At 38.5% G+C, this 14,909-nt stretch overlaps 1 protein-coding gene across 1 annotated transcript in view; it reads right to left on the minus strand.

Moving 5' to 3' along the window:
- rbl1 (retinoblastoma-like 1 (p107)) overlaps positions 1-14,909 on the minus strand; it is a 64,932-nt gene that overhangs the window by 9,527 nt on the left and 40,496 nt on the right. Inside the window, exons 10-17 of the mRNA XM_028812020.2 lie at positions 11,585-11,697; positions 10,392-10,495; positions 10,156-10,293; positions 8,785-8,949; positions 3,203-3,338; positions 2,479-2,742; positions 1,136-1,359; positions 832-1,008 (exon numbers count right to left, since the gene is read on the minus strand). Coding sequence (XP_028667853.1) covers positions 832-1,008; positions 1,136-1,359; positions 2,479-2,742; positions 3,203-3,338; positions 8,785-8,949; positions 10,156-10,293; positions 10,392-10,495; positions 11,585-11,697 — 1,321 coding nt within the window. The remainder of the gene's footprint in view (positions 1-831; positions 1,009-1,135; positions 1,360-2,478; positions 2,743-3,202; positions 3,339-8,784; positions 8,950-10,155; positions 10,294-10,391; positions 10,496-11,584; positions 11,698-14,909) is intronic.

Consider the following 14,909-nt stretch of genomic DNA (forward strand, 5'->3'; position numbering starts at 1 on the left):
AGAATCCAGGGTTATAGTTTGAGAATGCCAGAGACAAAAAGAGCTAAAGTGGAACTTCAGATCAAGCGCGTGCTGGAACTAGGTGTAATAGACGAAAGTCATAGTCCCTGGTCCAGTCCTATTGTCTTGGTTGCTAACCCTGACGGTAGTTGGAGATTTTGCAACAACTTTTGCCGGCTTAATCAAGTCTCCCAATTCAATACCTATCTGATGCTACGAGTGGACGACCTCCTCGAGAGGCTAGGACAGGCTGAATATTTGACCACACTTAACATGACAAAGGGGTACTGGCAAGTTCCTTTAATGGACTCTGCAAAGGCGAAGACTAAGTTTTGGCACGCCTAGAGGTCAATGGCAGTAAAATTGTCCTTTCATTTGGGATACATGGGGCAACAGCAACCTTCCAGCATCTGGTGGATAGTGCTCCGTCCCCATAACTCAAATAGTGCTGCCTACTTGAATGACATGATCATTTATTCCAGTACAAGGTAGGAATACCTACAGCGGGTCCAAGCTATATTATTGGTGCTAGGTAAAGCCGGATTTCGAATTAATCCAAAGAAATTTGGATTAAGGGAAGCAAAATATTTAGGCTACCTGGTGGGCCGGGGTAATGTGAGCCACACTGCTCTAAAGTTGATGTCATACAGTGGCTTAATAGTTTTGCATAGTACATTAACAGTAACACTTCGCTCTATAAAATGTTACAGGACCCTGTATGAAAACAGCTGTCAAGAACACATTTGAATTTAAGATTTACTGTTTAACCTGCTCTATTGCGGGTGGGAGCCAAAAAAAAAAAAGTTTTCAAAAGTTGTATCACCTACTCACCTTTGCCATTATGTAAACAGCACAGAGTAACATCTGGTCTAAATGCCTGTCTTTCATTAGATCAACACAGTGAACCACAGAATGTTCAAAGCAAGTCCAAATTCTCCTCCTTAGATCTGAAGAGATATCCAGTTTTAAACATAGATCCCGTAGTCTTACACTGACCAAATGGTATACCTAAGTTAAGGAATAGGAAGAAAGTTTGCAGATATTAAAAAGAAGCAATCTATTCTAAAGCTACTTAACGTTTTTCAACCAAATCACATTGTTAAAACCTAACAGACAGTAAAAATGAGTCTCTGACCTTTCTGAAGAATAGTGCCAGAGAGCCAGTCTTCTTTGGCTTGCCAGTAGGTTGGTTCGACTCTTGACCAGCATTATCGAAGGATTTTTTTGGGGAAGCGTTAACCAGCATTTGAGCACTAAGTGCTGTCCCAGCTGAAATTTTTTGCAACGCTTCAGCCTGCTCATTAGTGGAACAAAGTTGTAAACTTCTAAATGTGATCAATCCAGATTTATTTGACACACCTGGCAAAAAATAAAACATTAATGGCTTTAAAGAAGTTTCACTTCAAAATGTAGCACTACACAATACTTTTATGCCATTCCTGTGAAGCTTTATTCAGAGGGGTATTCTGACCTCTATGATCAATCAGTGAAAGCATCAATGATTATGAACGATTCTGAATACTAAACAGCAGTTTAAACAAGATTCCAAAAAAGTGCGTTATAAAAACAAAAAGAAGTACTTATCAAAACCACAATAGGACAGAAAGGGAAATAAAAGGCCCAACAACGATTCCCACTGTATTTTGGGAAGTCTATAAGCATACATAACAATGCTACTTTTTCAAACAGAGGAGGCGACAACGTGAAGAATATTTTTTCACTACAGAGACTTCTCGGAAAGCAGTATCAAAACCCGTAGTTAGACACCAATTAATTTACTGTATAAAAATACCATCAAACTAAAGTTGCAAAAAGTGTTACCACAACGTGGCCCACTGAAAAATACTGGAGCACCATAGCTGTTTACTTGCTCAACTCTAGCACTTTGAATTGCTGCCCTATACAACAATCCACCTCCAAAACATCTAGAAAAAATTAACAGGAAATAAAAGACTAAGTCAACTGCTGTCTTCACCTCTGTTGACTTTTACCTTTAGTCACCTGAAAGAGGCTGTTTGTGGGCTTGTATGCAGAAAGATTCCATCATACAAAGTAAGTAAAAAAATTAATACTTATGTCGTGATTGATTTCTGTTGTTGGCGAGGTTAATGTATTACCTTTGTGGCTTTGATGAGGTACTGTAAGCTTAACAACCTTTCTACAGTGTGATTTGCAGCATAACACCAGGTCCATCCAAGGAGCTAGCATTCCTTGATGAACAAAATATATAATGGCTTTACTTCATTGTCTTTATAAGCAGTATGCCAGACTTCTATTACTTAAAGGAATGTCATACATATTTTATTTTCGGCTTGTGTTCCATTTTCTTATCTCACCTGATAAGATCCGTTTACTGGTGTGAAGTTTGGAGCATTTGAAACTTTACTGGATTTTCTATATACTGGTTTGGGAATGTAGACCATTAAAGATTGTAATAACCACATGCTATATATGTTCTTGATAGAAGAAAAAGGTTACCTTGCACTGGTATTGTAAGCATCTGTCCATCTGTAGTTGTTACTGTAGCTGCTGTAACAGCGACTAATGTATGCACAGGGGATGAGGAGGGATTTTCTTGAAGGTCAGAGACTGGGCCGAGCTTCATTCCAGAGCATTGTGAAAATGATATCTTATTAATTTCAGATTCCGTGGAAAGGTCTTCTCCAAATAATCGCCTTTTAGCACTACCAGCAGTTGGTGAGCTGTACCGATCATGTACTGATATTGGCGAAGGTGGAACATCTGTTGCAAATGACAAGTCAAGAGAATAAATAAAGCATAATTTACATAAAACGCCTTGAATAAGGGAAAAACAAATATTTAAAAATAAATATTTAAACTTTCCTTAAATAAATAAAAAGAGCTACGTTTTAAGCTAACATATTCTAAAAAATCATTTTGAGTATCAAAATCACCACCAAGGTGAGTGTATCAATTTACATCTACATTACATAGCATTTTATACTTAGCTGCACCAGATACACACATATTATTATAAATAAGGTGAAAAACACATTAAGTGAATGTGATAAGGTTGAAGAATGTGCACCCTTGCTGAATATGGGTAAAATTACTCACATCACATTTCAGTTTTATCCTAATAGCAAAAACGATAAAAAAAAAAAAAAGTTAGTGTAAAAACTTGAGGAAAAACCTTGCTCTTCACAAGAATACAAAAGTTAAAAACCTCATTTTAACTTACCTTTCCTAATGTTCCCACTTATGTCTGTTCTCACTTCCTTCAGACGAGGATGAATAATAGGAGATAGACCAGCCATGGAAATATATGTTGGTCCTCCACCGCATTTGCCAGATTCAAAATTACTGGCAAAGGTAACCTGATTCCAGAAAATGCATGTTATTCACTAAAACTGCAATGTGACACATACTGTATTTAAAGTTAGAGCAGAAAGGATTTCAAAAAGTCTTTTAATCATAAATCAATAACCAAACTGTCATTTATAGAAGTTAAAACCAATATAGTACTGTGAGAAGTAGTACAGATTTTTGCCCAACAAATTTTCAAGGGTGCCTAATTTTTCTGTCCGGTATAGGCCATCAATCTAGTGTATTAAAGGAATACCTCACTTCAAAATTATTTGTGTCTGATACTCCACCCAGAAATTATTTTTGTACTTGTTTACTCAGTTTGCATTGCTTGTGGTGAAAAAAGAAAAAAAAATATTCTTGTGTTTTCACAGATAATGGAGAGAATGTGTGATACAAAGGGCTTGAATGTGGACCCAGCTTGAACAGTGGCAAACCGTATGAAAACATCTATGAAAATAATCCTCAAATTACTTGTGTAGCATAATACAAATGTCAGGTATCTAATCATACGCTCACAATCCCAAACACATGGATATTTGCTAAAACATTGTTAAATAAACGGTGCAGAAATAGCTGTTGTGCACGACAGGAAGTGTTCACAAATGAGATCAAGCTTTTGAAAAGTCCAAGTTTATTTTGTAACCCAAGACAGTTTTATAGAACTTAAAAATCTAGATTTAAAGTAAAAATATGAGGGGAACTCAGCAAGAAAAATGATATACATCACCATATATAATTAAACACTTTTTGAGGGACACTGATCAGGTTCCACAGAGTCCATAATCCCTTTTATTTCAATTAGTGAGATTGGAGAATAAAAAAAAGGGTCTTCTTCCTTACAGCGACTATGTAGATTTTTTTGAAACAGATTTGTATCAGAAAAGGGATGTGTGCTATCAGAAAATAAATCTCAAAACACTATTGCTTTTTAATTCAGATGCAACTATAACTTTCTTCCTCATGATAGTGGGTAATGAAAGCAGCACTTTTCATTTTTTTCCCCTTTTCTGTCCTTGTGTCACATTTTTTTTTAAACTTATTTTTTTATATACTGGTTTGCTCTCCTATGTTTGAAACCCTAGGACTTAATTTATATAGAACACATAGGATTTGGGGAGGAGATAATCAAATTTATCTTTATTGGTTATAGTTGCTCATTGTGGGGTGAGAATGCATTAGGAAAAAAAGAAAGAAAAATACATTAGACCCCAAATTGTGCTGACTCCCAACTGTTGTGACCACCAGTAGGGCTTTGCAGCACCCGAACCTCGGACACAACCTCACAGATACAAGTCCCAAGTATAAACAAATAATTTTTGTATTCAAATACATTCTACAAAGATTTCAAATAGGTACATATTTGAAACACATTACAACTCTTCCTTTCTGTTTCTCTCCTTCCACTCCTCCAGGCAAGCTTGGTTCTCTTTTACCAGACTTGGACTCAACTGGATGAGGTTGAGCAGTCTCTTATCTTTGACCCAGGAGTACTCCAAGTGGTGGGGCATAGCCTGATGGAAGTATAACTCTGGGTCAACTGGAAGTCCCCAAAAAGTGGGACTCCCTGGCAGTACCCTGGAAACACAATAAGGCTGTCCTACAGCACTACAGTTCTCAGCGTCCTTGCAGGGGTTCCATACAGGTATCGTTGCCCAGGGAGGCTACCACCTAGTGTGTTGGGTGAGCATGTAATCCTGCTAGGTTTTCACACCCTAACCTTCCACTACAGTGGCCTCTCGGCCGGGTATTACTCCTTGGTCCAACCCAGTTGTGATACCTACGTATCTACTGTCGCACTGACATCTTCTGCTTGTTTCCTAATTAAGGCAGGATAATCTTCTTTCAGTTTTTTGTGCCTTTGCTGGGCTGTCCCCCCATCCAAGCAAGAAATCTTGCCCTGTCCCGGCCATGACAACCACGCATTGCACTATATTTGTTACTCTTATACTATGAATTTCCCCTTGGGATTAATAAAGTATCTAATAGTTATTGTTGTGTTTAGTTTGAATTGTGCTATTTTAAGAGATGAATCACTAAGAAAGAAAATTATAAAATGTAACTTTATAAAATATATAAACAGGTAATACATTAAAAATTACCTTATTGCAGTTTGTTTTAAAAATGAAATAAATGAAGTTAAATGCAGCTGGGTTTAAATATGATGTTGTAGTGTAGTGGAATAGGAGTAAAAAATATAAATGATTACATGTTATTTAGAAACATTTAAATGTGCTGCATTAACTTATGATGGGTTTTGAGAATGTAGACTGGTTGGGCAAACTCCCATGTGTTTTGTGGACTTGGAAAAGGCATTCGACCGTGTCCCTCGGGGAATCCTGTGGGGGGTACTCCGAGAGTATGGGGTACCGGACCCCCTGATAAGGGCTGTTCGGTCCCTGTACGATCGGTGCCAGAGCTTGGTCCGCATTGCCGGCAGTAAGTCGAACCCGTTTCCAGTGAAAGTTGGACTCCGCCAGGGCTGCCCTTTGTCACCGATTCTGTTCATAACTTTTATGGACAGAATTTCTAGGCGCAGCCAGGGCGTTGTGGGGGTCCGGTTTGGTGGGCTCAGGATTGGGTCACTGCTTTTTGCAGATGATGTTGTCCTGTTTGCTTCATCAGGCCGTGATCTTCAGCTCTCTCTGGATCGGTTCACAGCCGAGTGTGAAGCGGCTGGGATGAGAATCAGCACCTCCAAATCCGAGACCATGGTCCTCAGCCGGAAAAGGGTGGAGTGCCCTCTCAGGGTTGGTAGCGAGATCCTGCCCCAAGTGGAGGAGTTCAAGTATCTCGGGGTCTTGTTCACAAGTGAGGGAAGAATGGAACGTGAGATCGACAGGCGGATCGGTGCGGCATCCGCAGTAATGCGGGCGCTGCATCGGTCTGTCGTGGTGAAAAAGGAGCTGAGCCGCAAGGCGAAGCTCTCAATTTACCAGTCGATCTATGTTCCTACCCTCACCTATGGTCATCAGCTATGGGTAGTGACCGAAAGAACGAGATCGTGAATACAAGCGGCTGAAATGAGTGCAGGGTGTCTGGGCTTTCCCTTAAAGATAGGGTGAGAAGCTCAGTCATCCGGGAGGGGCTCAGAGTAGAGCCGCTACTCCTCCGCATCGAGAGGAGTCAGATGAGGTGGCTCGGGCATCTGATCAGGATGCCTCCTGGACGCCTCCCTGGTGAGGTGTTCCGGGCACGTCTAACCGGGAGGAGGCCCCGGGGAAGACCCAGGACACGCTGGAGGGACTATGTCTCTCGACTGGCCTGGGAACGCCTTGGGATTCTCCTGGAAGAGCTAGAAGAAGTGGCCGGGGAGAGGGAAGTCTGGGCATCTCTGCTCAAGCTGCTGCCCCCGCGACCCGACCTCGGATAAACGGGAGACAATGGATGGATGGGTTTTGAGAAAATCTAGTAAATTAAACATTGATTTTAGGATGAAGTTTAGTTTACGACATTCTACTTTAATTATAAACTATGAGAATAAAGTGGAAATGTCGACTTTAATCTCGACATAAGCGTCAAAATTAAAGTGGAAATATCGAGAATAAAGTCAACATGTCGACTTTATTCTCCACATATAGTTTGTTTTTTTCTTTCCTGTGTCCGTATTTTTTTTTCTTCACCGTGGCCCTAATACAATTCTGTAGGGCTATACCACAAATAGCATCATAAATGCAAGTTGCAGTTTTATTAGTTATGTATATAGCTTAGCTTGAAGCAAGGTCCATATTAATGCAGTTTGCCTTAATGATGGTTCAGTTGGTAAAGATGTCATCACCAAGTTGCACTTGCTTTATTTTAATTTGGTGAATACTGTGTAATACACCCGGGCTTGAAGTCTTGAAGTAATAGTGCAACTATCAGTAATAATACTATTATTTATTTCCATCCATCCATCCATCCATTTTCCAACCCGCTGAATCCGAACACAGGGTCACGGGGGTCTGCTGGAGCCAATCCCAGCCAACACAGGGCACAAGGCAGGGAACCAATCCTGGGCAGGGTGCCAACCCACCGCAGTATTATTTATTTTATTGTTATTATTTATTAGTTTAAATATTATGCAGTTTAATGATGGTAAAGCTGTTTAAAAAGTCACTAACATGTCAGTGGGCAGAGATGGTTAAAATTAACAGAAAGTGTAGCTGGTTTACAAAAAATATTTACTATTTATTCCTTTTCTAAGACATGTTCAATGCAATACAACTTTTGACAAGCACCTCTGGATAAGTTACTAAGCCTCTTTGGATGGTTGAAAATATGTTGTCAAAATTAGTTTAAGTTGTTTGCAAAATTTGTTCAATAAAAAGGTTCTATATTTTGACTGCATCTGTCATGCAGTGTGATTCCTTCTCTTCATTAGTGCCACCCCCTTGAAAACTATCACTTTATGGGGCAATGCAAACCTGTATTAATACTTGTGTGCACATTAAAATGTTTTTTTTTGTACAATGTACAATGCTTATGACAGTGGAATAGGTTATTCTTAGCCAGTCTACTGCAGTAATTGCAGTGGAAAATGTGGTTAACATCCACTCATGCATGGGAAAAAAAATACCGTTGAATATAGTGTGAAACCGGGATAATTTAGAAAAATACCGTGATAGAATTTTGGTCATACCGCTCACCCCTACTCATGGGTGACTGACAGTTGGAGTGCAACTACACAATGACACTCTTTTCTAGGTCACTGTCTTTAGGTTGGGACAGCAGGCTGACTATTTTTTTTTTGCTTAGTGATCATTTAGGTGGGTTTGTGTGGTGTATATGGGGGCACTGTGCAGCAATTACACTGAAGACGCATATGTGAGAAAATGCCATAATTTAGCGCATGCATTTGCATGTGACAGGGATGCTGGAATTCAGTCCAGCTTCAGCTGATGTACAGGAAAACTTTTTAAAAAGTTAAGTGCATACTTGAGGTGGTAAACTTAGTGAAGGAGCAAGTGTGCGGTGTTAAAAGAAAAAAAACAAATTACATTTGCGCGCTCTGAACTGTTACTGAATGTAGAGAGACGAAAAGGTTAGTGATTGCGGTGGACAATTTGACTGGAGCGCTTCATTTTTTTTTAGGAAGGTTCTTTTTTGTTTAACATTTTTGACAGCTGGTGTTTTTAAAAGGACACTGTCATTTTAATAACCTCAATTTATTATTGTACTTATTTATTTAATTGTAGCACTTGAAATGGCTATTATTTACTGCACAATAAGTACACTTATTTTTGCATTAAGCACCTCTTTTGTCTGCCTCTCTTATTGTTCTGCTTGTTCTCAGACCATACCATATGCGATTAGGTCCTGAAATACCATAAGTAGATGACCATGGGTGCAAAAACACAGAGCAGCTGTTGGATGGATATAAATGGGTTTACATTATATATGACTGCATAAAGAGGGGGTTTAATAAAAATGAAAAATCAGCCTTTAATAAACAGAGAACATGAAACACAAAAATACCTCCTCACAAGTGGGAACCTTTTCCTGTGCAGCTTTCAAGATATCCCATAGCACAGAGTCACTGGTCCAAGCCCGACTCTCCAAGACCTGCTCCTCAATGCTGTTTAGATGTTTAACCATATCTCTGGACAGTCCTTCTTCTGAACGAATTAATATTTCTATAACCTGTAAAAAAACAATCCAAATATTCAAAGATTGCAGAGATATAACTGTAGTGCTCTCTTTCCATGTAATCAACAAGAGCAAGAAATCAAAAATCAAGTTGAATAGTGGCCATGAAGGAGCACTAAGGTAGTAGGGAGCCTTGTACAGAACTATGAACATATCAGTGTAGTTTTTTTTTCCTTTAAATGTAACAAAATGGTATATAAGAGAAAGTCTAGCTCAATTTTGTCCATTCCACACAAGTGGTACTGAAGATGTTTTAAATTACAGTATGTTTCCCCATTGAGGCAAAACACAAATTACAGGCCTCCTCACCACAGCCACAGGGGATGCACAAACCAGTGTTTCTTCGTGCCGGTCACAAGCCCAGATAAATGGGGAGGGTTACGTCAAGAAGGGCATCCAGTGTAAAATCAATATGTGCAAAACAATACAACTATGCACATGGAAAGCTTGCTTTACGAGTAAATTAATTTTCTCACTGAAACATATGAGAAACAGAGAAAACTTATTTTTATGTTGAAAACCAAAATCTCATGCTTTTTAATAAAAATCATACCGATTCTTTTTACAGGCTAATTCTAAGTACTCAGTACTGCTGTCTGTGATAAAAAATATCCTTTCCAATTGTATGCGGAAAGAAACGTATGAAGAAGAAATTTTATTATAAATCTATTTATTGAGGTCCTGTTGTAAGAATAATAGTTAAAAGAACCAAAAAAAAAAACCACATACAAGTGTCATTAGCTAAATAAAGCTGGCATTGACAAATATTAACTTGGGGTTGGTATGTTTAGAGTAAAGCATTCATTGTATTGTTTACTGCAAGATTAAGTGGACAACATGGAGTTTTGTATGTCAAAGTCACAATATAATACAAAAAAAGGAATTCTGTTTTGCCTTAGCTGTGAATAACAAGTTCAGCAATTGAGACCAAGTTCATCAAAAAAATTAGTAATTTTTCCATCAACATCATATCTAACATGCAACTTAATAAAAAGTTGACAAGATGGGATAGCATGACTTGGGAGTCTTTGCAGACTTTATAATTAAAATTAAAAAAAAGATGGATTTTGAATTACCATCAAGGTAAAACCATATTGTACTTATTTTATGTCAAAAATAATTTAGATTAGAAGACTGGCATACAGTCTTCAAATTCATTTACATAATGAGATACAAAAAAACTCAAGACAAAAATCAAACCTTATAGAAGTAAAAAGGCTGAATGTTGAAGATGTCAATAATCCAAGGAAAGGTTCTCTGAGAGCTGTAGGCAAATAACACCACTTCAAGGCAGCAAGCCATCAGGGAGGTGTGAAAGATGTCTTGTTCCAAAAGTACCTAAAAGTTAGTTTAAAAAGAAAATCCAATTAAGATTTTACATGTCAAACTGGTGTAACTTTGGAGTAAGAAATAGACGTATAGTGTCGATCACTCACTGCCATGTCTTTGCCATGAAGTCGCTTAATCTCTTGAACCATAACATTTTCAAGTATTTTAAAGTATAGTATTTCCGCCAACTTTAATCTGCTATCAGCAAAATCTACAAGACACAGAAAAGGAAGAATATCAGGAAGTAGAGCCACACATGACATAATATTCAAAATACAGTGGATTTTGAAATCAATGTTTCACATTACCACAGAATACATTCACGAAACAAGAATCTTACTAGCATGGAAAAAGGTAAAATAAACTGTTTTATTGGCTTCTTAGTTGTTAGATCTTCGTAAGAATGCATGTCAAGATGGAAATCAAATGTCAGATGCAGGGCTATGTTTATCTATTGCTAATAAAGGCACATTCAAGGGAAGTTTGAACAAACACCGGAGTAATTAGTTATTTTAGAAAAATCTCAAACCTTGGGTAGTTAGGGGCATAAAAAAAATTTGGGGTGTCCCATTGCAACTACTTTGTGTCCATCTCTGTGTTTTTTCATGTCCACAAAGGCTTTTGAGCCACATCTTCCCAAACAAGCAAATTTACTCTTAACATTGTTTTCACTGTAGACAATGAGCATCTAGTTCTTAGGACATATTGCTCATACAGTTCATTGGATGGCAGTAAATTTACCACTCTGCATTGCTTTTACATTCAGTAAGAATTACATAATACAGTAATTGCTACTTAGTGACTGGTTCCATTTGAAGTCACTGATTATGCCTACTTTTAAATAAGAACAGTGAAGAGTCATGGTAACATGCATTGTGAAGCTATGTATAGCTTTATTAAAGTTAAAAACTGTCAATATATGCTGGAGGAACAAGGTAAATAATTGCCATTAACTTGTGGTGTGACCAACGGGGTGGTGTAATGTGGGATGCAAGAGTGGATAATGGATTTTTTGTAGACAAATTATGGCAGCAGTATGCATGCCAGAGGTACATTTTACTATTGATTGGAATTTGATTTTAAATATGCCAACAGAAATGTGTCATGGTAAACCATTAGGTTTTAGATGAAAACCTTTGATGAAAAGGTAAATTCTGAAAAGCCATTTGGCTAATGCCAAACTTTATTGTATTCACATTGGAGATATGGCAACCAAAACACAGGTATGACTGGGGGCTATTCAACACTTAATGGTCAAGCAGACATGGGAAAACCACCTCACAGACTTAAGACGCCTCACCCATGTGAGATCCGGGATGCTCCTCGGTGTCTTTTGTATAGTGATGCCGAAATCTCTCCCCCAAATCCTTCACTCGCTTCAAGATGGCTTCAGTGGGATCCCGAGAGCAAGATCTAGAAGCAAAAAAAAAAAAAAGCGCAATACATTGAAAAGCCCAGCATTATAGGAGTTGTAACACTGACATCTTATTTTTTAAATTGCTCATTCAAATGTACTGAATGTTATACTCAACTAAGTCAAATTCTGTATTTAATTGTTTCTTCAATGGTAGCAAAACACAACTGTAACTAAATATGTCTACTGTAGCTAGCATGTTTAAAAGTAGAGCTGCACATGACATAATATTCAGAATACTGTGGATTTTTAAATTAGTATTTCACGTTGGCGAAGAATACATTCATGAAATCTTACTAGCATGGAAAAAGGTAAAATAAACTGCATAGTTTAAAATACCTATAGTAAAAAACAATGCTGACTTGCTTCTCCAAGTGTTTTAATGTATGGCAGGTCTATCACTTTGTCATATTGTGGTTTGCCTAGTTTGCTTAAACTGAATGATTATTCATCAAATAAATTTCTGTGTTTCAAGTACTTAAATAAATGAAACTAATCTCCAGAGAAAGCCATTCTGTCTCAGACTCTTATTCTTGCTGTTCATTTTGATTTTTAGCAGAGGCTGCTCAACCATTTAAGATTAAAGTGTGAACCACAACTTAATACACTGTGTACACAATTATTAGGCAAGTGAGTATTTTGACCATATCATAATTTGTATGCATATATTATGACTCCAAGCTGTATAGACTTGAATGCTTATTGGATATAACCATATCAGGTGATGTGTATTTGTGTAATGAGGGAGGGTGTGGCATAAGGAGATCAACGGCCCACATCAAGGTGTGCATAATTATTAGGCAGCTTGTTTTCCTCAGGCAAAGTGGGCTAAAAAAGAGATTTAACCGACTCTGAAAAGACAAAAATTGAAAGAAAAAAAACATCTTTCAGAGAGATGCAGGAACTTGCTAAGATCTTGGGGCGTGATCAAAGACCATCAAACATTTTGTTGCAAATAGTCAACAGGGTCGCAAGAAACGCGTTGAGAAAAAAAAACAAAAAAAAAAAAACAAAAAAAAACAAGACGACACAAATTAGCTTTTGAGAAGAAGATTCGAGAAGAATGAAACGTGAAGATACCAGGAACCCATTATCCTCCAGTACTGTCATATTCCAGAACTGCAACCTACCTGGAGTATCCAGAAGTACAAGCTGTTCAGCACTCAGAGACATGGCCAAGGTAAGGCAGGCTGAAACCCGACCACCACTGAACAAGACACATAAGTTGAATTGTCAAGACTGGGCCAAGAAATATCTGGAGACAGATTTTTCAAAGATTTAATGGTCTGATGAGATGAATGTGACTCTTGATGGACCAGATGGAGGGGCCCGTGGCTGGATCACTCATGGGCAAAGTGCTCCACTTCAACTCAGACGCCAGCAAGGTGGAGGAAGGGTACTGGTATGGACTGGTATTATTAAAGATGAGATAGTTGTACTTTTTCAGCTTGAAGATGGACTCGGAATCAACTCCCAAACCTACTGCCAGATTTTAGAAGATACCTTCTTCAAGCAGTGGTACAGGAAAAAAAGTCTTCATCTTTCAAGAAGACCATGACTTTTATGCAGGACAATGTTCCATTGCATACATTGAAGTACTCCACTGCGAGGCTAGCCAGTAAAGGCCTTAAAGATGAAAAAATAATGACATGGCCCCCTTCCTCACCTGATCTAAACCCCATTGAGAACTTGTGGGCCCTTCTTAAACGAGAGATTTACAGGGAAGGAAAACAGTACACTTCTGTGAACTGTGTCTGCGGGGCTGTGGTTGCTGCTGCACAAAATGTTGATCGTCAACAGATCAAGAAACTGACAGACTCCATGAATGCAAGGCTTATGATCGTTATTGAAAAGAAGGGTGGCTATTAGGGAATCCATTCCCGGACGGATTTATCCATTCCCGGGAATTCGGGAATCCCGCATGTCATTCCCGGGAATGACACAGTGCACGGGCATCTCACATGTGAACTGTTTCAGAACGAGCGACACTTATTTTTAATAAAACTACTGCAATATGTTGACACCAATAAAAGACTAACCTTATCTACAAGCAGTTCATGCTGTCATATAAGTACATGTATCTAGTTAGTTGTGGTAATAAGAGCGTAGAAAGCACAACGTGTCGAGCGTGTGGTCATCCAGGCGAGAGCGCACCTTCGTGCAGAGTACGCCAGCCGCTGAGAAAGCACACACTGCCTCCACTGAAGTAGACGGCACAGTCATCAGATACTGATACACTTGTTCTAAACAACGCCCACGCTTGCCGTTGCTCTGAAACACCGCCATTTCAGCTTTTACTGATGCATCCAGTTTCTTGTCATCATTCTGTGATGGCAAGTTTCTTAGCACAGATAATGCGGATGCAACAGACTGACGCATTGCAATTTCAAGTTGCTGTTCAAAGCTGTCAACAGCACAGACGTCAATGAACTCTGCCCCGTCCCGGCATTCGTTAGCTGCAGAATGCAGACTCCTCCCAGTCCACTGTGCTCAGTCAGCCGGGAGACTGACTGTTGCTGGTCTGTTGTTGACTGAATTCAAAATCGGCAACACACTACACCGTGGGCCAAAAAACCGTGCCACTTAATTATTTTCAACTATAACTCTGTTATTTCTTGATCAATTTTTACACACTATATATGTGAGCTTGGCCGTTCCCGTTTTCCCGGGAATTACAGCAGTTTCATTCCTGGGAATGAAAAATGTCCAGGAATCCAGAGCTCAGGAATGGATTCCCTAGTGGGTTATATTGGTCACCGATTTTTTTTTTTTTTTTTAAATATCAGAAATATTTATTTGTAAATATTGGGTTATTATTTTCACTTTAGCAGATGAAAATAAACAAGTGAGATGGGAAATTTTTCATTTTTCCTTTAGTTGTGTAATAATTCTGCACATTAATAGTTGCCTAATAAGTGTGCACACATATGTATTCCCCTGAGAATGATCACAATCACATTTCCTTTGTAAAATATTCAGGTTTATTAACATTTTAGATTGACTGATAACACTGTATTTGTTCCATATTAAAATTAATCCTCAAAAATACAACTTGCCTAATAATTGTGCACACAGTGTATACTGTAAGAAGCCACAGGTTAAAACCACACTCATGTTGCATCTACTCCCATCCTCAATCTTTTTAAAGGTCATTTTACACTTGGACATTTATCAACACCACTGTGAGCACAAAGGCATGGCTGTAGCATGT

The sequence above is a fragment of the Erpetoichthys calabaricus genome, chromosome 10 (genome assembly GCF_900747795.2).
Source record: "Erpetoichthys calabaricus chromosome 10, fErpCal1.3, whole genome shotgun sequence".
NCBI lineage: Eukaryota > Metazoa > Chordata > Cladistia > Polypteriformes > Polypteridae > Erpetoichthys > Erpetoichthys calabaricus.